This window comes from Xenopus laevis, chromosome 1L, assembly GCF_017654675.1.
Source record: "Xenopus laevis strain J_2021 chromosome 1L, Xenopus_laevis_v10.1, whole genome shotgun sequence".
In the NCBI taxonomy this organism is placed as follows: domain Eukaryota; kingdom Metazoa; phylum Chordata; class Amphibia; order Anura; family Pipidae; genus Xenopus; species Xenopus laevis.
The window spans coordinates 191018260-191043808 of record NC_054371.1 but is presented as its reverse complement, the minus strand read 5'-3'; the positions used below and the strand labels follow the sequence as shown (position 1 = coordinate 191043808).

At 39.2% G+C, this 25549-nt stretch overlaps 1 protein-coding gene across 1 annotated transcript in view; it reads right to left on the bottom strand.

Moving 5' to 3' along the window:
• The window catches only part of st8sia4.L (ST8 alpha-N-acetyl-neuraminide alpha-2,8-sialyltransferase 4 L homeolog), a 72123-nt gene extending 50349 nt beyond the window's left edge, over nucleotides 1-21774 (bottom strand). The window contains exons 1-3 of the mRNA XM_018264470.2: nucleotides 21377-21774; nucleotides 9630-9761; nucleotides 2517-2774 (exon numbers count right to left, since the gene is read on the bottom strand). Coding sequence (XP_018119959.1) covers nucleotides 2517-2774; nucleotides 9630-9761; nucleotides 21377-21489 — 503 coding nt within the window. The 5' untranslated portion in view covers nucleotides 21490-21774. The remainder of the gene's footprint in view (nucleotides 1-2516; nucleotides 2775-9629; nucleotides 9762-21376) is intronic.
• Nucleotides 21775-25549: the final 3775 nt, after the last annotated feature.

Sequence of the window (25549 nt, the reverse complement as noted above, 5' to 3'; positions counted from 1 at the left end):
ATACCTATTTCTTGCTAAAAATGAACTAAGGGACTGATTTACTAACATTCGGATTTATTTTTGTTTTCTATTATTTCACAATTTTCCTATATTTATCCAAAATGTTAAAAATTCAATATTTGTTAAGTGTAAAAACCCTGAAGACCTCTAATACAAAATTATGTAGTAAAGTAGAAGCTGTCAAGATCCTATAGAAGTCAATGGGAGCTGTGCTGATCTTTTTGGACCATTTTAATTCAATTAGGAAATTTTAGAGGTTTTCAGATTTTTATTTCGCTAGTAATATCCGAAAAACTATAACCTTTAGAGGTTTTCATAATTTTTATTGCATTGTCCAGTGTTTTTTTTGTTTGTACTGTTTATATTTTAATAACTTGCATAATTTTTGAGAAAGTGAGTTTAATCGTTGTTTCAAAAATCTCAAATACCACTAAAATTCTACCTTTGATATATGGGTCTTTGAGATTTATTAAGGTTTAGTTGTGTTTTCCACAAAAATGTGAGTTTTCGAGTTGTATTTTTGGTCAAAACTCCTCATTTAGGGGGTAAGTCTGAATTTATTTCAACATGTTCTGTTAAATACTCCGATTACATCCGCATGGGGTTTTTCCGCTTATTTATTACATTTTCCCGAAAATGTGGTTTGTGGGAAAAATCTGAATTTTACGATTTTTTACAGATTTTCCACAGAAAACTCAGATTTTGTATGCTTTTTTCCCGAAAACTCAGAAATCTTTGGGGTATTGCTTGAAACCCACCAGCGCGCATCAAAAAATCATTGGGACTTCTCCCATTGACTTAAATACAACCTCAACAGGTCTGAGATGCTGGATTTTCTGATTCGGACTTTTACATCCTCGGGGTATAATGAATTCGCAAAAGTATCAACAATTATTACACAGCTACCAAATATCTATATTTAGTTACTGGATAGTTTCTGGAAATTTTATTTCAAAGCACTAAAACACTGAAAAAAAATTTTAAGTGCTATTTTTTAAAAAAGAAAAAACAGTAAATGTAAAATGTTATTTGCATATGTATTCAGTCTCAAAGATCATAGGTATCAGCTATGCATGCTGGCTAGGTGTGATTATGGTCCAGTCTCCAAGGCAGATTTATACAAGTAACTTGTATAATAACATTTATTTTAAGGCCTTTCACTGGGTTCATGTTAACCTTTTTTTCCAACTTTGGTCTTGTATTTGGATAACTGTCCTGCTAAAATACAAACTTTCCCTCATTTCTACTGTAGTATTTGCCAGTATTTTCCCAAGTATTCTTTAACCTCCCCAGTCCTATGATTCCCAGCATTAATGACACAGTGATTCCCAGCATTAAATGACACAGTGATTCCCAGCATTAAATGGTACAAAGGCCCAGCAATAAAAGTACATGGTAAATACCAGCATTAAATGATACAGTGATCAGTAAATAGCAGAGTATCATATTTTACAGATACCCAGACCTAAACCACGATGATCATTAAATTGTATGGTAAGCAATGAAGAGTCCCAGTGAGCTACAGCATTAAATGGCATTGTGACTCCCAGTATTAATTGGTACAATGACCCTGAGCATTAAATGGTACAATGATTCCTAACATTAAATGGTACCCTCACTTCCAGCATTAAATAGCACAGAGTGACCCACAGCATTGCATGACAACGTGACTTCCAGCATTAAATCCTACAGTGGCCCCTGTATTAAACAATGATTAAATATTTAGCCCTTCAGATTTTAGCTATATAATATTTGTATACTGTGGATCTTTTCTATATGCTCGGGCCACAAAAACATTTGGGGCTATTTAGTAACTGAGACATAGTATCCCATCCTAGTAATCCACTGAAAATAATCAGATATCGGTTACCATTATTCTGATTTCCCAAGACTAACAAACACTAAAGGGGAATGTAATATGCTTTGTTAGTGCAAAAAAACATTCGCAAAGACGCTTGTGAACTTTAGCGACCATGTTTGCGCCATATTTGACTGATTAAGACCATAACAACTTCCTTGCAAAGTTTGCAACCAATCTGGTTATGCGAATGTTCGCAGTGTATGTAATAAAATTTAGCAACCGCAAAACTGTTTTTTGCGACAAAATAATGAACAAAACTCCAGGGCAGTCAGGTAAAGATTTGCAATGTGCAATTAATACTTGCAATGCAATAAGAGCCTAACGAAAAATATTACATTGCGACAGGCACATTTTTATTCACAAATTTTTGCTCTTTGAGAATTTTATTAAATTTCCCCCTAAAACGTCAAAATCTCAACACATGCTAAATCGCTGCACTGAAGCAATACAATAAGAAACAACTAAATTCTTTAAAAGGCAATAGAGAAGCTTTTATAGCAGCATTGTTGCAATCAATACTGCCAAATACATCAGTGTGATTCTCCACATAGCCGTATGGTTCTTCAATGTGATATAACAGCTTTGAGCATATGAGACTGATAAACCCACATGATCCATGTGCAGTAGTAATCTCCAACAGCAGATGACAGCTTACCTTATTACAAAGTCATGGCTGTCAATCTCTTTGCCACATCCGCTGCTGAGGAGGATTCCAGAATTTCCCACGACTGCACATGTCCTAAACCGACGGCTTTTCATTGGAGAGACTTCAGGCAAAAGACTGTGTAAGTTCTGCGAAATATTTAGAGTGCGACGTCTGTCCAGGACATAATGAATTACATCTCCAGGCTTGAAACTGCTTTTCACTACAGACACGTCCCTTTCTGCGTCCAAGAACCGGAGGATATCCTTTCTGAATTAAGAAGCAGATTTTAATACAGTTAAGAGATACTATATTGACTACAGCATCCAGAAAAAAATAAGCAGAGGGGATTACTGATGCATTTCCTTAAAGAAAAGACCATAGGGGTCATTTATACCGTGAAGGGCAAGGTAGAAAGTCCAAAAAGCAGGTGCACACAACCATGTTTTCATTAGTTTGCATCATACTCCTGATAAAACTGACTGTACTCTGTGTGAATGTGATAGGAACGTTAAGCTGGCCATACAATATAAGCCCCAATATGCCCACCTAAAATGGTTATTCCAATCATTCGTTCCTAGGGCCAAACATAAGCTTACAATGACAGAACTATGGGGAATCGTCCGCTTCACTCACACTTCGCCAGACGAAAATTCGTTACCACTACGCTAATTCACTAAAGTTGTGACCTGGGTGCCTAGCAAAACTTCGTTAGACCTCTTACGCTTTGGTCAATTTGAATAGGGTGGGTACATTAAAGTTGTATGGACGTCTTTATTAGAGATGTTGGTGCAAATGCCAAGTGGCCACTTTTTATTACAAATGTTCCAGGAACCTGAATAAAGACAAAAGAGATCCTCTAATGCCTGACACATGAGTCCACCCATGTTCCATGCCCCTCAAATGTCTGAGGAAAAATGTTAACCCAAAAAAGTTTAATAAACATGACTTTTGCAGGCAATCCTGCTTAAAAAAAGGAAATGTCGCCAGCGTTGTTACAACTTTAATGCATTTCCAGCAGACAGACTATGATGTCACTGGCATAAGATTGAGGAAGCTCTAGCTTCATTTTAGCACTTCGCCTGGTCTGAGGTGGTGAAGTCAACTCTGGCAAAAGTAACGTTCAATAAAATTCTCACTTTACTGAATTTGCAGAGTAACGACCGTTCGCAAGAGGGAAAAGTCTCCTGGCGATAGAGTGTGAATGAATGCTACCGATGGTCCGGTTCGCTAGCGAATTGTCGCCTACACCTGTTAGTAAATTGGTGATGTCCCTGGGGATGGGATTTCTGGCGCAATGTCGCTAGCATTAGCCACTTCACCCTTTAGTAAATCTGCCCCTATGAGTCATAGGTAGTGATGAGCAAATTTCTTCGCCAGGTGTGGCTTTGCCGTGACAAAAAAGTCACCAAGACAAACAAGTTGCCGAGACAAAAAAGTTGCAGAGGCAAAAAAGTCTGCAAAAATAACCACCCATTGACTGTAATGCATTTTGAGTGAAAAATAATTTGAGAAAAAACACCTATTGACTGTAATGCATTTTGAGTGAGAAATAACTTGAGAGAAAATGCCCGTTGACTTTCATGCATTTAAGATAAAAAAGTCACTGCAAGAAAAAATGCCCATTGGCTTTTAAGTGGAACTCCACAAAAACATAACTTAAGCTTGAAAAGGAAACATCATTTTAAGCAACTTTGAAATATATATCAATTAAACAATTTGCAGACTTTTCATGATTTTTAATGGTTTCTGACAGTTCCCTAAGCCTAGCCCCCTGCTCTTCTGCTGAGCTTTCTGACTACTTTGCTGAGCTGACTGACTACTGTTACTTTGTATCAACAGCCATTTGTCCTCAGCCTGCATCCTCCAAACCCCACAATTCCCTGCACACGTGATTTCAGTAAGGAAAGAAACATCATAGTGCAGTGCATTGTGGGTTATGTAGTTTCTGCATGCTGCCTGTAAGCTGTGTTGTTACCATTTGTTACATCAGTGTTTAGTCCCTCCTTCCCTGCCAGGATTTCAAATGATGCAGAAAGAGAAGAACTGTTAAACAGCTGGATTTCAGCATAGAAAATGGCATTTATTCATACTTTTTAAAGAAACAGGTAACAGTGATGGGTATATTAGGGGTGTTATGTGGGCCTCTTTATCAAATTTTGGTTTGGAAGCAGGAGTTCCCCTTTAATGCATTTGGAGTGAGGAAAAAAATTGTCTATTGACTTCAAAGCATTTTGCGAATTTTTCACCTTTTCACAAATTTTTCGCAAAGCGAAATTGGACAGATTTACTCATCACTAGTCACAGGAGCAAGGAGTGTATCAAGGAGCCAACGTGGTCTTCTATCCTACATAAATAAAAAACTGTCCAATCGACATCAGGCTGATTTTTGCCTAGATATTGGTTGTGTAGATCTGGTGGAGGGCTCAATACACAGGCACACAAGCTGCCAAAATCCATCTAATGGGCCTAATACCACCAGCTTGGATCTGCCCATCTATGATCACCTGTAAGCTTCGCTGAGGCAGAGACTGATGTATAACCTCTATACTGTCGGCACTAAATAAAAATAATGTATAATAATAATAATGATCACTTCTAGCAGGTCAGATATTAACACTTTAAATCAGGAGTGGGTTAAATGAATGGTAACTTACCCATTCTCTTCCTATAACTGATGCATTATTATGTAAGAAGAATGTGATAGAACATATGCAATGCAGTCTATGTTTATTTTTATATTCCCTGACACGTTAAGAAATCCAGTTATCAGTAATTGCTTCTATTCTTACAAACAAGGTTATTGTATTGTGTTCAGAAAAAGGAAACAGCTGAGTTTGCCACATGACTTTTTCATTTGCCTCCAAATAGCACACAGTTTTATTTTTATAACTATTATTTAATACATAAACCTGCTATTACCAGCAGATATCATTTATTGTACCAATTGTTTTGTTTTAATAAAAATATGTCATATTGGAAACTTGTATTTGGTGTACAAATATTGGCATGACGGATGTTTTATTAACATGTGATATTGTATCAAAACAGAATAAAGTGCCCAGGGGTTACAGCCTGAGGAGCAGCACTTTCCTAGGATAGGGAATGAAGGGCCACATATTGGTCTAGATGTAATGCTAAATAATTCATATAATTGGGTGGTAGGCACAATTTCCCCCTCTAGCTGGACTTGCCAACCTTTGCTGGGGATACATCTTGGACTAAGGGTGGGGGACAACAATGTTGGGGCAGGTTTATGACATCAGATGGCAGGTAAGTGATGTTAAGCAGCAAGGCTATGATGTTGGGGGCAGGTCTGTGATGTCACGCAGTCATGGTTGGGCAGCTTTTTGTCTGGTTTTACAAAGCTGGAATCTTGACAGGCTTCTTTAACTAGACAGCTTCTGGGTGGCAACCCTAACCCTAGTTTACATATCATTTTCAGCTGTTCAGACTCCCTGTGCCTGCTCCTCTCCAGGACTGGAACGAGAGGTTAGCAGCAGCAGCTCCTTTCTGGGGCTGCTGCCACCTGAGGACCCTGGGTAATAGAAGCATGTGCCTAGGGCGTGACAGTGGGGAGATGGGGCACTAGACAAGTACCTCTTCTTCCTTTCTACGCCTAGTTCTGCCCCTCCAGTCCTGCACCCATCACTCCAACCACCAGTGGCACAGTACTTGGGAAGGGGGTCATGGTGATAAGATGGCAGGTCAGGTTACCTAGGGCACCCAACCAGCTTGATCTGGCAGTGCTCCTCTTTTGCACCTTGCAACTGCCAAGTGCTTGATGCCATTCTGCCCTGCTAACAGCTTGTTCACTTGAACCTGTGGCAATGGTAAATTAACCATTTATTTATCGCCCCAGACAATTAATGATTCCATCTATACTAGAAAGCGGGAAAACACACTCTTGCATATATATGAGACACAGTGTGAGAGAATCAACTTTTTATATATCAATAATACAATTTATAACTGCAAAATGATACATCAAAAAACAAGCTACAGTTTTTTTTCTTCATCTCTTATTGATGTTCAGATGGAACAAATTGCTGAGATATATACATTTCCTGTGTTGAAAAATCTAATCATTGTTTTGATAAGCTATAGTGCATCTGCCACCACTTCCTTTAGCAGTCCTGTCTGAGTGTTAAACTTCCTTGTTTATGTCCATTTTGTTCTACATGCAATTGCAGCCAGCTGTACTTTAATCAGCAAGTAGCGGGCCAAAGCATGATGGTATTTGTAGTCCAGTAATATTAGGGGACATATTGAGCATCACTTATTCCATGGACTGTGGCAACCTCTCGTTTTACTATTTGATAAATATGCCCCAAGATGTTTCAGTCTTTGTTCACTGGCCTGGTAGATCTAGAACCACGGATACTTGTGGCACTTTAGGAAACATAGGCTGCTAATTCCACTCCATTGTTAATAGAGTAGATCTAGGGAAGGTAATTGTTCTGAGTACGAGAGAAGTTCTAGGGAAGAGAGTAGTAAGAGAGTAGAGAACTAACTTGAAGTGGGAAATAATGGATACTAGGTGTGCAGGACAAAGTTCATATAATATGATTTATTGTCGTTGTATATGTGCACCTAAATATTATGATATATATTAAAATGCTACAAAGGGGCAGGTGAATTTTTTGCTAGTGTTTCTGTCTACCAGCATTTCTATCTACAGGCACAAGGAAAGTGAATACAATCAGGGCTGGCCTTAGGCAGATTGGACAGGTCTACGGATGTGCTGTCCCAGGGAAGTATGTATAAGCATTACATTCCAGCACATAAGTCACGAATAAGCATTCAAACCAGCATATAAATCTGACCCAGTCCACCCTCAACCCCAACTGGCCCAGCTAAACCTCCAATGTCAGTGGACCAGCCTACCCCTAACCCAATCGTCCCAGCCCACCCCAACCCCAATTTACCAATCAAGTCCTGGAACCCTGTGCTGGCCAGCAACATTCCATCTGGGGGGCCCAACAATATGGTCTGAGGGTAAACCAACTGTGGAGCTTGACCAAACCATTACATGAATTTGGCAATGAATTTTCTAACAATGACACACTCCTACAATACAAAACTTTACTTTCTGGAACTAATAAATAATCTGCTTCTAGCTGAAGATAAAGAAACTTCTCTTTTTGGCTATATATTCTTATATATTCTTCTTCACGTGTTCTCATTGTACAGGGCCACTACTAGAGGTATGCCGAAGAGACACATGTCCAGGGTGCAAAGCTGGGACCCTGGGCCCCTAATGAAAGTGCTTTTCCATGTGCTTATTTGTGTTTCACTTGTTCATTCACATCATGCTCCTTCATTTGTATAATGAGGACGAATTAGCGCCAGCTGGGCAAGGTGGCCGGCTGGGTTGCCTACGGTGTCTTGGCTTGGCACTGCATCTTACAATCATGTAGATTATACTTAGCAAGTGATATAGTTTCACCTTCTAAATGCTTTTTTGTTTTCAGATTATACACCAGATTTAATAACTTTTTGTGAATCACATTTTATTTTTTGAAATTGTATTTATTTTTAAAACTTCATTTATTTTTAAAATTAAACTATTTTATTTTCCTATCTCTGGTGTTTCCCAATAGCACTTCATTAAGCCAGACTGCCAACGCTCAGTTAATACATTAGTTAATATATTTTTCAGCAGCATCAGAGGAAAGGTATTACCTAATTTAATAATTGTAACAGCTGACATCAGTCAAGCTCAGGGATCATGCTCAGTATGGTCTGAAACTGCTGTTGTTAAAATGATACTTAGTAAAGGTGACCCTCCGACACCATTAAATCATCTTCCTGAGTTGTTTCAGTCACACTGGACTATGGGCGGCACGATACCTCGATAGGCTAATTACAAATGAAAACAGGACTCCAGCCTGTGGAGGGATTGTGCTGCTCCCAGCCCAGCGTGACTGAAACAACTCAGGAAGATGATTTAATGGTGATGTTATAGGAACATGTCAGTATCACTTTAAGGGCTCTTACAGACGGGCGTTTTTTTTCCTGCGCTCCCCTGCATTGCGATTTTTTTCAGTTCAGTGGAGAGCAGGAGTAGATGCACTCAATTATTGTGAAGGGGGCTGTACTCACACAGACTCATGTAACCGACAAATGCAGGTGGGACGCAGCATGTTGCATTTCACCTGCATTTGGCACATACATGCGTCTGTGAGAGTACAGTCCCCTTCACAATAATTGAGTGTGTCTACTCCTGCGAATGCAATGCATGGGAGCGCAGGAAAAACCGCCGGTGTGTTAGAGCCATAAGAGAAATATACTATAGAGAACAATTATACTCCATGAGAGGGTGAAAAAGGAAAATTTAAATATGAATCTTAAAAAACATAAATATGTAAACAGAGAGGCCAACTGTGAGACCAAAAGTGATTTGTCCTGGTGTAGTAACTTTAAGGAACAGTAACACCAAAAAATGAAAGTGTTTAAAAAGAATGACAATATCATGTACTTTTGTGCTGCACTGGCAAAACTGGTGTGTTTGCTTCAAAAACACTACTATAGTTCATATAAACAAGCTGCTGTCTAGCAATGGGGGCAGCCATTCAAGCACAGGATACACAGTAGATAACAGATACATTCTGAAGAATCCAATTGTATACTACAGAGCTTATCTGTTATCTGCTGTGTACCCTGTGCCTTTTCTCCTTTTTCCGTTTTGAATGGCTGCCCCCATGCAAACACAGCAGCTTGTTTATATAAATTATTGTAGAGTTTCTGAAGCAAACACACCAGTTTTACCAGTGCAAGCCAACCCTACATTATATTGTCGTTATTTTAAAACACTTTTTTACAGTTTTTGGTGTTACTGTTCCTTTAAAACAATTGAAAGACGTTGGGTTTTTTTTTTCTTGGAAGATAAAGTAACCAAATCTCTTGCATACAGATAAGGAAGTGTCAGTTGTGCAAAAAGAACCAAGCAGAAACTGAGAGAGGAAGTGCAGATTATGGTGCTTTTCCTGTGACGAACTGAGGGGGGTTTGCACTGTAAGACTGGCTTAGAAAAGGAAGTCTGCTATAAAACACATGGCATGAGTCACATGTTGATTGAAAACAAGATAACTACTTTGTGTTTTTTACATCAAGACAAGTTACCTTATCTCCAAAGCCAGGGAAGAATTGATTTGCCAGCCTGTTCCAGAGTGGTGAAAAAGCGCTGAACCTTCCTTTCGAAGGAGTTTGTCTGAATTATTTACCATCAGTCGACTCAGAGTGAGTTCCCCTTCTCTGCAATGGAATAAGAAAAGCAAGACAAAAGTTAATTGGCGGGTTGTTACTCCACTGATCTTATAAGGCTTTGGTATGGTTCATTTCTACCTAAATAAGCAAGATATATTAGCAGTGAAGGAGCTGATTCATTTTTCTGAAAGAGACAAATCAAATCCCCACTCAGGAAAAAAACACTGGGGGTCATTTATCAACACTGGCCAAATCTGCCCATGGTCAGCAACCCATGGTAACCAATCAGATTGCTGCATTCATTGTTCTACTCTAAAAAGCTAATCACTGATTGGTTGCTATAGGTAACTGCCAATGGGCACATTTACCTAGTGTTGATGAATGAGCCCCACTCTTTCTTGTTCAATTGCATTATCTCACACCAATTTATTATAAGAATGTGTATTAAAACATCAAGGTCAAGTACATTCATGTCAATAGCAGAGTCTTCACAGCCAAAGAAACCATTATGGGGGTGTTATTTAAATGCAGTGATATATTGTAAATGTTTGACTACTTAAAGGAGAACTAAATCCGCAACAGACAAAACCCCTCATCTAATGTCCTCCATTGCTCCCTCTCAAATCTATTACAAGGAAAAGTGTCCTGATATCTTCAACTGTGCATGGGCCAGCAAGCTCCATGTTGGCAAACTTCTCCGAAGACAATGGTGCCTCTGAATTATGCTGTGCTACTCTGTGTCTATAGGCAAGGCCGTATTCTCCGTGGAGGGGGGAAGATGGAGGACAGTGAATGGGGTTTTTTTTTTGTGGAGGTGTTTGGTTCTCCTTACAGCATATCCAATAGTTTATTATTCTCTGAATACCTACATACTGTAGGTTTTATTTTAACCTGTTTCAAACATAGTGAATAACCAAACAGATTTTTTCTTTGAATGTTCAAATGCAAGGAAAGCACGAAATACAAAATACAAATATGCCTTCCGCCCAAAAACCCAAATTTTAATTTGTAACTAACTTTCCTCCACTTTCATTAACTTTCATTGGGATACCTAGGGTCACCAAATTTCAATGTAGGCAAGCTGAGGAGTAGATAACGAAGAAGGCAAACACCAATAAAATTGAAAAGGTAAGGTAAGGCAAAAATGAAAGGTAAGGTTTAATAGTAGCCATTCAAGACTATAGGCAACCATGTTTGGGAGCTTTAACCTTGAAAGCAGCAAGTAAGTTGCAGGTAAAACTTAGTCCCTGTGTAAAATGTATAATGAAGCAATAGAATTCTTACTGATCAGACCAGAAAAATAGTAAGTTAAAAATTGAAGCTTTATTATATAGTCATCTCTCGCCTGGTACGTTTCATGTCACTAGGACACTTGATCTTGACTTTGACGTAGTTGTCCAGCTTTAATATATTGCAATGTATGGACAAACAATCCCTGTTTTGTTTAAAGGGTAAGGCAATTTTCAGTAGCTGTATGCACAAAATGTCTCTGTCTTAAATATATTGATAATGGGTTGAGTGCAGAGGACCTCTTGTCAACACTGATTGTGCTTATTATTAACTTTTTTATGGAGACACTACAATTAAATATTAAGGCCTAACTTCCACTTATTATTTGAATTTATAAAAATGAAAATAAATATAGACATAACACTTCTCCATGCAGAAAAAATGCAACTTCTCTATTTAAAGTATAGTAAAGGCGCCAGTAGTACAACCGCAGATGTTACTATTGTATAGGTATGGAACCTGTTATCCAGAATGCTTAGGACCTGGGGTTTTCCAGATAAGAGATCTTTCCATAATTTGGATCTCCATACCTTAAGTCTACTAAAAAATCATGTAAACATTAAATAAACCCAATAGGATTGTTTTGCAATTTAATAAGGATTAATTATATCCTAGTTGGGATCACGTACAAGGTACTGGTTCATCACTACAAGGAAAAAGGAAATCATTTTCAAAAATTAGAATGATTTGATTGTAATGGAATCTATGGGAGACTGCTTTTCGGTAATTTGGAGCTTTCTGGATAGCGGATTTCCGGATAACGGATCCTATACCTGTAGCAGCATTGCAAAAACAGTACAGGCACACTTTTTATTGAGTACCGTAACTATGCTCCTGTATTCAAAGTGAGCTCAAGTAAAATGAATTGCATTGGAGTTGCATTATGTCCCACCTCCTTGGTTCTACAAAGCCTGTAAGCCTCAGACAAAAATCTGAGAAAATAAGGGTCTTTTTTTAATAGATCTCATTACCTCTGCTTAAAATAAAAGCTGTTCGGTTCAGGGGTATGAGAGTATAAAACAATAGGAAGAAGGAAAATATTATAAATACAAGCCTTACTAAGCACCCTGATAACTGATAAAGATCTGGTGTATATCATCAGTCATCTGTGTAACTGTTTAATTTGCAGTTGTTGCAATTATCATTGCTAATGCTATTCATTTCACCTTCTTGTTGACTTCAATGCATTTTGACAAAAAATTACCATTATGCAAAATTTTACATTTTTTTACAAATTCTTCTCAGAAGTCAAACTACTCAGTTTTTCTCAACCCTACTCACTATTGTCCCTCCATTGACCTAAATGTTAATCACCTCTACCCTTCTGGTGCAGACAAGTTCCAGGTGGTTATAGTTTAAGGGGTAAATTTATCAAAGAGTGAAGTTCCGCCACTAGAGTGAAATTCTGCAGCTCTCAATTCATTTCTATGGGATTTTGAAAGGCGTATTTATCAATGGGTGAAAGTGAAAGTTCACCCTTTGATAAATACGCCTATAAAAATCCCATAGAAATAAAGCACTGCGTATCTTGACAGCGCTATATAAATAAATGATCATGATGATAGAAATGGAGAGTGGCGGAATTTCACTATTAACTTCACTCTTTGATAAATATACCCCTAAGTGTTTCCATGGTATAATCGCCTGACCCTCAATTCAATTTCGGATTATAATCATATATTTATATTATGTCAGCAGTATACATCATCTTATAACAAATAGGGGTCTTAATGTTAGGAACTCCTTGGTCTAGAACCAGGGACCTGCTGTTTACTGGCCATCTAGGTCCTTCCCACTAGAGGCTGCTTTTAGTGCTGTAGTCAATAACTTTTCCCTGTTCCTATTTTCCCAGGTGACATCACCTATGATCCAGATGCAGGCAAAAGTCTAATTAAGGGTCTATTTAAACCTGCGTTCTTCAAAGCCCTGGGCTAGATCATTAAGCTCTTCCACTGACTCCATGCCATCTGAGTTCCTGTCCTGTTGGGTATCCTGAGAGCCTGTATCCTGAAGTCTTTGCTTGTACTGGGATTTTGCTTTATGTTATCTCCTTACACAATTCTGCTGAGGTTTGTTTTGTTAATACAAAAGATTTAACAATCAAAACTTAACACTTAACATTAAGGTTCATATAAAACCTTAATATGTTTGGCAGGGGTTACAAAGCATGAGGCTCCTCATAACCACTTTAACCAGTCATTCTAACATGGGTTACAGAATAAAAACAGCATTGGAGAGACCTTCTTACCTGAGCTTACAGTCTAAAGGAAAGGCTTCATTGCCAGAACAGAAAGCATTTGCTTATGCCTGAAAACATTGAATTTTACTGTACATAGTAATGTAATTGGGGAGACATTATAGGAGCGTTTGAGCTGCCATAGGCCCATTTATTTCCTAGAACTCACCTCTAAAGGCAAAAACCTGCAAGGTATTATAGATACTGTATACACCCAGCACAACAGAATCTCTCACTATGTTCAAAGCACTCAACAAAACACAGACATCTATTTTCTGATGTAAGACTGCTCTATGCACATTTTCATAACAGTGATTTCCCTAAACTTTTCTCAGAAACAATTCCTGCAATTTGTCACAACATTTTCTCCTGGTCAGAACCTCTTCATGCCCCTTACATTTACTGCTTTGGTATGTTTCATGTAGCTGCCAGAGTAGAACTAATACATTGTATGTATTATCTCCATAAGACATAAAGATTAATTCATATAACTAATTATATTAATTAATTAATATATTAGTAAATATATTCTCCTATAAAAAATAAGGGATCTGTATAAAAAATATTATGGAAAATGATTAACTGTGGCAGATTATGTTTATAAGAAAAGGGTTCCTAAAAGTCCTTGTTAAACGTTAATACACTGTATAGTCACAGAATCTTAATCTATATAAGTGTATTGTGTGGGTGGTTGAACTGTTTTCTCACTTTCATTAATTTGGTATTCAGTTTAGATAAATTCTTCTCTGCAGGTTTATTATTATTATTAATGCTTAATAAGCAGGGAGATTCTTGTGTGCAAAAGCGTTTCACTTATTTCTTAGAAATTGTTTTATTAGAAATAGAACAAAGAAGAAACAAAGGCAAACCCCACTCAATGGGGCAAATTTACCGTACTTACCTCCGAAATTGCGCCAGCGACGGCTTCGCAGACACTTCGCCAGGCGTAGATTAGCCAGGACAACACTAATTCGCGCAAATCCAAAGTTGTATCCAGGGCGCTGAACACTTGCGAAGTTGCTCTAGCGTTACTGCAGCAAGCAAATCGAAGTTACGCTAGCGTTTGCTAATTTGCATACAACGAGAAGTTAAAGTTAAATGGAGGTATATGTTGCAGCCAATACATTACACTACACAAGGTACACAAGCCCAGGGAACCTTAATAAAATAAACTAGAGTTGTTATATTGCCCTACACATGAGCCCAGTGTATAGTTTATGTGCCATATGTTAGGAAATGTAGGGGGGAACCCGGGTACTCCGAAAAAAAAATTACGATCTTTTGCAGCCTATCACCCTGTAAAAAGTAAAAGACGCCAGCGTTTTTTGGGACTTAAAAAAAATTTTAACTATTTTTTGACTTAATCCTATCTACTGTATTGCACTTCACCTGGTCTGAACTGGTGAAGGCAAGTCTGGCGCAAGAGGTAACGTTCAGTCAAATCTCAATCTTAGTGAATTAGCGTAGTTACGTTCGCTGCCGTTAGGGTGCTATCTCCTTTGCTAGCGAAGTTACACCAGTACCCATTAGTAAATCAGCGAAGTTCCAAAATGACCTCATGCTGGCGAATTTTCGCCAGCGTTAGTCACTTCGCCCTTTAGTAAATTTCCCCCTTAGTGAATTAGCGTAGTTACGTTCGTTCACCAAAGCGCAACTTCGCCTATCGCTAGGGTGTGAAGTACCGCCAGAGTGTATCTCCTTCGCTGGCGAAGTTACGCCAGTGCCCATTAGAAAATCAGCGAAATGTCTTCACGCTGGCCAATTTTTGCCAGCGTTAGTCACTTCGCCCTTTAGTAAATTTCCTCCATAGCTTCTGCACAAACATTCTAAATCTTCCTTATTGAGGTAAGATCCCAGCAAATGCTTCCTCAAACTCATTCCAAAAAAAAATCTGCACTCTGGATTATAATTTTAGTTTTCGATGTGTGTAATGTAGGCAACACTTCGAAAGTGAAATCATGGGTTTACTGTATGTTAAGAAATGGCATATATACATACAAAATAAATGAGAATGAATCTTCTCCTTTTGCCTAGTGCCCACACAAACCTAGAATTTGTGTACAATGAAGGGTCATACCATGAACCATGACTTTCTCTACTCCTCCATGTGAGATTAATATAAAGAGAATGAAAGGGCTCCTGTTGGGAAGCTGTATGTAGGCCCCATTGTACCTGAAGCAATTGAGAAGGCAGTCCAAATACAACTGCATATACTATTTTTCAAGATAGGTTTAAGATCTTCACATGCAAAAACAGGAACAGTAGCTTTCACACTGAGTATGCATTCACATTCTCTACAATAAAGCAATATAGCGTTCCTGTTGTTTCCCAGAAAGGAAAAAGAAATAGCTAGAGTTCCAGGAAATGGAAATAGAAAAGGTTGATCCCAACAGGAATCCCCTAACTTGTATATAATCTGACCATACTACAAAAATATTCTGATGCAGGACTATTACATAAGTAGTCACGCCTTATAATTAAAACAAGAGTGGTCTTTATTAACAAGCCATAGAAGAGTTATCTGGAAGGCAAGAAGAATTACGGCAAAGGCATTTGGATTAGTTACACCCTTATGGGTAAGGGGATGACACAACAATAAAATACCCATGCCAAAGGTCCAAATGGCTTTTCATTAGCGATACAAATGAACGGACGTGATATTGAGTTCTTTGTTCCCCGCTTCCCTTATTGAGACTGTGGACAAGCCCTTTGACTTTGAAAGTTCAGGGCCTTTGTATATGAGCTCTAAGGGGTGGAAATTTTTACCCTTTAGCATTCCAGCATTTGTGCTACAGTAAATGAGCCATTAAATCCAATAATGCACCTGTTTACTGAGCATTTTACTTGCAGCTGACACATGCAGTCCTAGAGGCAGATTCCCTAAAAGGGCGAAGTGACTAACGCTAGCGAACATACGCCAGCGTGATGTCATTTCGGAATGGGTGCAGGCATCACTTCGCTAGTGAAGGAAATAGACGCTAGCATTGCTTCGCACTCTAACGACATGCGAATTTTTGCCCTGACGTAACTCTGCAAATTCACTTAGATGCAGATTTTACTGAACGTTACCTCATTCGCCAGACTTGCCTTCGCCAGCTCAGACCAGAGGAATTGCAATGGAGTACATAGGACTTCCTCAATTTTTAGTGCAAAATTTTGTCCCAAAAAACGCTGGCATCTTTTCCTTTTTTCTGAGTAGGTCCGCAAATTTTTTTTTTTGCGTAACCGGGTTCCTCCCTCCATTTCTAACATATGGAACATAAACTATACAGTGGGCTCATGTGTAGGACATTATAACAGCTCTATTTTATTTATTAAGGTTCACTGGGCTTGTGTAATGTAATGTATTTGCAGCAACATATACGGCCATGTAACTTTATCATTTCCCGCCTTATGCAAATTAGGCAGCGCTAGCGCATCTTTGCTTTGATTGCCGTAGTAACGCTAGCGAAAATCCGTGTGTGGCGCACCGGACGCAACTTCGCACTTTAGTGAATTGGCATTGTCCTAGCGAGTTTATGCCTGGCCAAGTTTTGCAATGGCTGCAAAGCCATCGCTGGCAAATTTTTGGCGGTTATGGAATTTGCCCCCTAGATGGGAACCAAGGAGTTCACTGGTCTCTGTAGGCATGCTGCATATAGCAAAGGCAGAACATGGGCAGCAATGAGTATCCTCCGGCATGCCTCATCATGTGTTTTACTTAGGAGGTACAAAAAGGAGAATCGGGGGAAGAAAGGTGCGTCAGGGTTCTGTTCTTTGTGCCTACTCAAGGAAGGCATGCACCTATCAGTGAGATACAACTCCTTAGTGCAGGGGTCCCCAACCTTTTTTTACTCGTGAGCCACATTTGAATGTAAAAAAGAGTTGGAGAGCAACACAAGCATGAAAAATTTCATGGGGATGTCAATTAAGGGTTGTTGTTGGCTGTTTGGTAGTCCCTTCATGGATTGGTAGCCTACAGGAGGCTCTATTTGGCAGAACACCTGGTTTCTATGCAACCAAAACTTGCCTTGAAGCTGGGAATTCAAAAATAAGCACCTGCTTTGAGGCCACTGGGAGCAACATCCAAGGGGTTGGTGAGCAACATGTTGCTCGCGAGCTACTGGTTGGGGACCACTGCCTTAGTGTATGGGCTTCAAGGGTGCAACCCGCCACTTGTGCTTCTCTCCCTCTAAATGGCCATTCCTGCTCCAGGAGATAAAGATTTTGTAGATAGGCAAATAAAATAGCAATTTTGTTACAAATAGTTTCATTAAATACCCCAATTACTTTTTTGTGGGTAGCAGAAGTGTTGACTTAATTACCATCTTTCCAATCTGGATATATAAGATTAACTTGATGATGTTGTAAGGGAACTGGATAATATCCAAGTAACATTCTTGAAGTGATAGGATGTGCTCAGAAGCTGGCAGTCTCCATAATACACTAAGCCTCTCTGAGACAGTCTATTTTTTTTTCATGGGGAAAGCGTTTGTGCTCTCTGGCTTTGACTATTGTTAAACAAAAGAAACAACAGAAGGCTTTAGACTTGGAAAGCAACCAATCTGTCACAAACCACAGCTTTGTAATTGCTGAAGTTAATTAAGAAGGAGGGCGCTGCTATCTGAACTGTGCACGTTCCCATGTTTGTTGTAACAGAAACGACTGGCTTTTGTGTCTATTTTTAAGCAGGTGCAAGGGCTTTGTGGTGTGAGTAAGCTGGCAAGGGGCACGCTATGGCGAGAGGTGTGTGAGCATGCAACACCCAAGGGACACAAGGTGGGGTGCAAGAATGACTATAAGGAAAATGATAAAGAGAACCTGGCACCTGCACTATTTAATGTTATTATTAGCACTACAACAGGTATTTCTTCTAATAATGCTAAGTACCACATTTCTCATATATCCCACCATTCTTCTACTACATTTTTCAATATTTTAAAGAGTTGTATTTTTCTATTTGGAATATATTTATTTCAACTTCTTTCAGATTTATTTTAAAGCAATATGATACACATATAATTCTAGCCATATGAGATACACTGTATGCCCTGTACACATGATAGGGTTTGGTGCAGCAATTTACTTAGGACTTACTGAAGATCACTTGTAAATTTACAATGAGGGGGGAAAGGGCTCAAGAATATGGGCCTCAAGCAGTCATCTATGCTCCTATTCCTGTTTACACAAATATAAATCAGAATATTGCTCATGTCATTTTAATACTTTAGAGATCTCTGGATATACCATATGGCTATAAAGTTTCAATGACCTATTAGGGCAAATGTTGTGGGTAAGTGTAAACCACTTGCTACATGTCACATGCAGTTATTTTGAGTCTCATTCTGTCTGTATGCTGAAATGACACAGCCAGTAAAACTGAGAGACAGCCTACAGTATGGGCCGGGTGCTAGCATACCTCCCAACATGTTGGAAACAGAAAGAGGGACAAAAAGATTTGGCTAGCATAACGCAGCAAAATTTTTGACCACACCCATTTTTGTGACTACGCCCCCTAATTACCATGTCCATTTTACAAAATTTGGCAGGTTATGAAGGTATGAACATATTTCTGTTGGTTTTATGTGTTATTACAGTTTTGCTAGTGAAGGTGAATTGCCCTTTAAGCTGTGTAAGTTCTTATCTGATCTAAAACCGTTACAAAAGTATGTTAAGTATGTATTCTGGGCTCTCTGCCAAGAGCCAATTAAGTTAGAAACTTTTTTTCTTTTTTTTGCAGTTCAGTGCAGCAGATCAAAGAGAAACTCGGGACATAGTACATATCTGGGACTGCGGGTTGCGCTGTCAAAAGCGGGACTGTCTCGCTCAAAACGGGATGGTTGGGAGGTATGTACTAGGAGTCATAGTATGGAACCAAGGAGTTTACTGGTCTCTGTAGGCATGCTGCATATAGCAGAGACAGAACATGCGCAGCATTGGGCATCCACTGGCAAGCCTCTTCTTATGCATTACTTAGTAGGTGTGAAGAAGGAGAATTGGGGAAAAAAGGTGCTACAGGATTCTGTTCTGTTCTTTGTCTGCTTAGGGAAGCCATGCACCTATCTGCGAGACCCAACTCCTTAATGTATGTGCTCCAAAGATGCAATTTTGCCCCCTTCGTGTTCCACCCATGGTGCTGCTACGGCCCTGTTAATGGCCACTTCTGTTCCAGGAGATAACAATTGGACTGGGTGCTAGGAGTCACAGTATGGGCCAGGTGCTAGGAGCCACAGTATGGACTGGGTGCAATAAGCTACATTATGGGCCAGGTGCTAGGAGCAACAGTATGGTCTGGGTGCTAGGAGCCACAGTATGGAATGGGTTCAAGAAGCTATCGTATGGGCTAGTTGCTAGGAGTCACAGTATGGACCACATGCCAAGAACCACAGAATGGACTGGGTGCTAGGAGTCACAGTATAGGCCAGATGCTAGGAGCCACAGTATGGACTGGGTGCAAGAAGCTACATTATGGGCTGGCTGCTAGAAGCCACAGTATGGAATGTGTGCAAGAAGCTATTGTATGGGCTAGATGCTAGGCATCACAGTCACAGGAGAATCTATCTATCTATCTATCTATCTATCTATCTATCTATCTATCTATCTATCTATAGTCAGGCTCCCTTTGTTTCTGGCTATATAGTGCCTTACTCTTTGTGTTCCTATAGGTCATTCCGACCCTTATTGTGAGGTTTCCCTGAAATTCTTTATCTGCACCTTCAGGACTCTCTTTGTCTTTACACTTCTTTGTTTCTCTCAACCCCTATGGGTGTTTCTTTGTCTCTGTCTTCATGTTAGGCTGTGTGCCTTTATGCCTCTCCATTTCTCTTGCCTTGCCTTTCTTTTTGCTTACTGCTCGCTTGACGTCTGTGACCTTTTTACACCCATCTGAATGTTGCCTGTAGCCTATGTGTCTCGCAGTCGAGCATCATTTTCACGCCTAATTTTTCTCATCTCATGTTTGGTACATAGACGAGAGCAAGATAAGCCGTGTTACTGAAACCATGGTGTTAGTATAGCTGATTAGGCAGTTTCCTTTGGAACAGCCTGTTAGTTTCAATGTGTAGCTATGTCTGTGGGTGTATAGCATTGTACATTCACTCTTTTAGAATTATTTGATTGCAAATTACATATCTAATATAGTGTGTTGTATACAGAGGCAAGCCCAATCCTGTCTTCTCATTACATAATGAGTGAAACAAAATGCAGGGGTACCTAAAGAGAATTATCCAGCTCTTGCTGAACTACAGTCCCCAGAATCCCTTAACAGCTTGGCAACTTTTACTTCTCAGGGGTTACTGGGAGTTGTAACTCTTTAACATCTGGGCGGCAGTCGGACGCAATTTAAACAAAACGTGAGTAACAGAAATGAGAGCAGGTAGTTCTGACTTTGTTCCCCTCGTCTAGACAGTTGCTTTGTGTTAGTACAGGACTTCCTCGAATGAAGAAGATCTATTTATATACTGTATTATCCATTTAATATAATCTGTATTTCCATTATCCCCTTTCTATGAGGGACACCGTTATTATTGCTCTGGCTGTTGCACAACTCCCAAAATCCATTACATGAAATGAGTCAGTGAGTAGATCCTGGGAGTTGTAGTTGTCCCAGGAGCCTAACTAATAACTGTGGGTAGCTAACAGACATAGAAAGTTAACAGACAGGTGAGGGTCTGTGGAATATTCATGCATGAGAATTCAATGACCTGCCTGACAACAGTGATGGTTTAATAGGTTTTTTATCTGACCAATGCTCGTCTGTAAACTTCTCTGTTTCTATGAGCAGTTTTGCACAAGACACAAGGGGAATTATCACAACAAGAAATCTGTGGCAGGGGGATCCTTTGTGTTCCGTGCATAGGAGTAAAGCATGGCAACGTCCCACGGGCATTCCGGTGCCACTCACTGACAAACCTATCTATGCATGCAGCCTGTCTTACACACCATCAGCAGCACACAATACACAAGACCCCCCCATGCCAACCTAATTCCCTCCAACTGTTGTTAAACTACATCTCAAAGCACCCACCAAGGTTATTAAAGGGTGATAGGAGTTGCAGTTTGGAAGGCTGCAGGTTGCTTGGACTGTACAAGTATAATCATATAGCAGAAACCCAAGCCCAGTGCCCATCTCCCCTTTGCATTCAGCACTTTGCATTACCCGTTGAGTTGAGAATCCTGATGCTCTTCGCTTCTCGTAATGTCTTTCGTTTTATAAAAGATCAGAAGGATGCTGATGGTGCAGATAGTCCACCTCTTCTTTACTGAACGCATGTCTTTATTACCGAACCCCTTTGTTTTAGAGGGAGGAAACAATTCTTCAAAAAATGTGGAAACCCCAAGAATACGAAACAGCAGACAAAAATGATGATAAACTGGCGTGTAGAATATATTCCTTTGTGCAGAAACTCCTTGGCAATAGGTCCTCAGGTTCAGGGTGGCAGAAGGGTGTCAGGCTGCCGTCTCACAGCCACTACAGGCAGCAGCAGCAGCAGGTTCACTTCTTGTGCTCAAGTCTCTACCCTGACAATGTCTGTGCTGAGCTGCCTTATGGGCGGGGAATGGGGCTGTGCACGAGCAGGAAGGGCTGCTGAGGTCCTAAGTCTTACGGGTAATTAAAGAGTTTCACTATAAGATCAGATGGAGAGATCACACGCTCTGCTGATTATTTGTAATCCCTCTTGTTGCTGATCCGCCACACTTAGCTAATGACTTGTTCATATTCAAATTTAGAAACAGTATCATCTGTAAAATCTGATTAAGCACAAAGATAAAAATATATACATACACATATATATATATATATATCTATAAATATAAATATAAAACTCTGTGTTACAGTTCTTTCATCTTTTATTCAGCAGAAAAGCTTATTAGGATGCATTTCAATTTTACATCGACGTTTCGTAGTCTGGAACCTTGAAATGTACATATATCAGCATAAAGAACACGGAGCACTCATGGGACTTAATTTATGTGCAAAACTTTAATGGTGTAAGTCGACGTTTCGGTCCTGCACAGAGGACCTTTATCAAGACATCACTGGTCCTTTGTGCAGGACCGAAACATCAACTTACAACATTAAAGTTTTTCACATAAAACAGCTCCCCCAGGGACATCGGCAATTTACTAACGGGCGAAGGCGTCACTTCGCTAGCGAAAGAGATAGACGCTATCGGTCATTCGCATTCTATTGCCAGGTGACAATTCGATCTGGCAAATGGACGTTACTCCGCAAATTCAATGAAATGCGGATTTTACTGAATGTTACCTTTCGCCAGACTTGCCTTGCTCAGACCAGCAAAGTGCACTGTAGTGCATAGGACTTCCTCAATCTTCTGTTACTTACATCATATTTTTTTAGTGGAAAAACCCAACCCAGTGGAATGTCCAAAAAAAAACAAAACGCTGGTGTCTTTTCCTTTTTTCAGAGTGATAGCCTACAAAAGTCCTTAAAATTGTTTTTGGGTAACCAGGTTACCCCATACATTTTCTAATATTAATTATACACTGGGCTCATGTGTAGGGCATTATAACAACTCTATTGTCTTTATTAAGGTTCCCTGGACTTGTGTAATGTAATGTATTTGATGCAACATATACGTCCATTCAACTTTAAATTTCCTGCCATATGCAAATTGACCTGAGCGCAAGACCTCTAGCAAATTTGCCCTATGCAGAAATTAATAATTGCTTGCATTGCTGAAGTAACGCTAGCGAAACGTCGCCAGCGTTCTGCGCCCACGATGAAACTCCGCATTCCAGTGAATTAGGGTTGTCTTAGCAAATTTTCACCTGGCGAAGTGTTGTGATGGGTGCGAAGCGGTCATGGAAGAATCTTCGCCCTCGAGTAAATATGACCCTAAATTCCATGAGTGCTCCGTGTTCTTTATGCTGATATTTCTTTTTCTGGCTGTTTAGTGCAGAGAAAGTCGGGACTTTTCAGTACAAACGCGGGACTGCAGCTTGAGCTGTCAAAAGCTGGAATGTCCCGCTGAAAATGGGACAGTTGGGAGGTATGCTGCACCAATCACTTATTGCTTTAGGTTGTGTATGTGACTGACACAGGCCCCCATAGTGTAACATTAATGCTGCAATACTTAACTCTTGTTATTAACAGTAAATATTGTATCTCAAAGTGAAACAGACTCAGTTTAGTTATGTAATTATATAAGTAGAAAATATGCACTGCTGAAAGTACAGTACTGGAAAACCATTGAAATACAATGTTGACTCTTAACTGATAAATTCAGAACAAAATAACACCGCAGAATAACGACAGAATATATTGAAACCAAGTCAATATAGAAAAAAACTGAACGAAATTATAGACACATGGTTATTGTGCTATAATATATAACAGGAATTTATATTACCTGGCTGTAATGAATAAAAGGAGACACGTTCTATTTTGAAGGGAAAATGACAAGACTAATAGAAAGGGAGTGATGAAGACTTGGTTGGACGGCTACTTAATTTTAAAACTATTTAATTGGAAATGACTGTATGGAAGAAGTGGAAACATCAAGTGATCCATACATTCTTAGGCTGAATCAGCATCTTGCCCGCTGGAGGCTCATTCGGGTATTGGTTAGAAAAGCAATAACCTTTTTTTGTCAACCAACATGCCTGCAGTGCTCCTGTGTAATTGGGCTGACAACCAAATGAGTGAATCATCTTTTGTACAGACATCTTAAAGAGGTTTACCACCTCACCTTTAAATTAACTTTTTGTATGATGTAGAGTGATATTCTGAGATAATTTGCAACTGCTTTATATTTTTTAATATTTGCATTTTTTAGAGTTATATAGCTTTTATTTCAGCAGCAGGTTGCAAGGGTCCAAATTACCCTAGCAACCATGCACTGATTTGAAGAAGAGACTGGAATATGAATCAGAGAAGCCTGTATAGAAAGATGAGCAATAAAAAGTAGCAATAGCATTACAATTGTAGCCTAACATAGCATTTGGTTTTAGATGGGGTCAGTGACCCCTGTTTAAAAGCTGGCAAATCATTAAAAAAAACTATAAAAAACCATGGATCAGAACCCCAATGCAGACCTATCAGGAGAGGACCACATCAACTGGTTTAAACAGTTCTCTCCAAAATAATTTTCTAGATATCTGCCTGTTCATCTACCAGATATTGGTCGAGCAGACCATTGGGAAGAGCCATTAAGCTGCCAGCTCATTGTATAGGGGCAATATTGAAGCTCATATTGGTCCATGTAATTGTAAAGCATGGGCAGCTTTACTCTGAATCAAGTTTCAGAGAGGAAGGGGCTGGCAACCTAACATACTATATTAAATCAGGGGTGTGAAGAAGACAAAACAGTGAAACAAATTTAATTGTTGCTGTGTTTTCAAGCCTCTTGGGAGACTCACAGAAAAACTAAAGTGGCTTGGATAGATAAGGTCCTTTCATTCAAACTTGGGAATAGGCGTTTGTGCTTATTTTAAAGATCTAAAAATGTTTCCTTTTATTTCAGTTTAACTTTCTAACTGGTAACATCTTGGTGCAAGTTGTAAATAAATGCTTTTATTCTCAGTTGATGGAAAAACAATGGAGGGATTTACCTAACAATCCCTACCCTCCTATAAAGAGCCTTCAGGATAACACAGACACAAATATAATGTTGCTTGATATTGCTGAATTTTTTTTTTGCTTTTGATAAAAATGCTCATCTAAGAAATGGTGCTGTAAATATTAAATGTTAAATAATGTATCTGCCTTTTCTTTGGACTCTCGGCATACTCCTGCTCTCTTATCTGTCTCTCTCTGCAATATCATTGCCGTTATGTGTTTTATTTATTAAAGAGAGCCTGGAATGCCTTTATGAATTTGCTGGTTATACACCGGGATGGGTAAGAAAATACAGTGAGATGTACTGCCCAGCGACTGTGCCAATGCAATCAAGAATGAATTACAGGTATGGAACCTGTTATCCAGAATGCTCGGCACCTGGGGTTATCCGAATAATGGATCTTTCCATAATTTGGATTTTCATGATACTAGAAAATCATGTCAACATTAAATAAACCCAATAGGCTGGTTTTACTTCCAATAAGAATTAATTGTATCTTAGTATCAAGTACAAGGTTCTGTTTTTATTATTACAGAGGAAAAAGGATGTATTTTTTTTTTTAAAATTTGGATTATTTTGATAAAACGGAGTCTATGGGGCAAAGTGTGAATTTTCACTTTGGAAGGCTCCCCCATACTTCGTGCAACTACATCAGATGTTATTTTGTAGCGAATACATGTATTTACCAAAACACTGGCGTACTTTCGCCACCCAAAATTTGTCAGTGGAAAAGTTTCTTGGCGAATTTT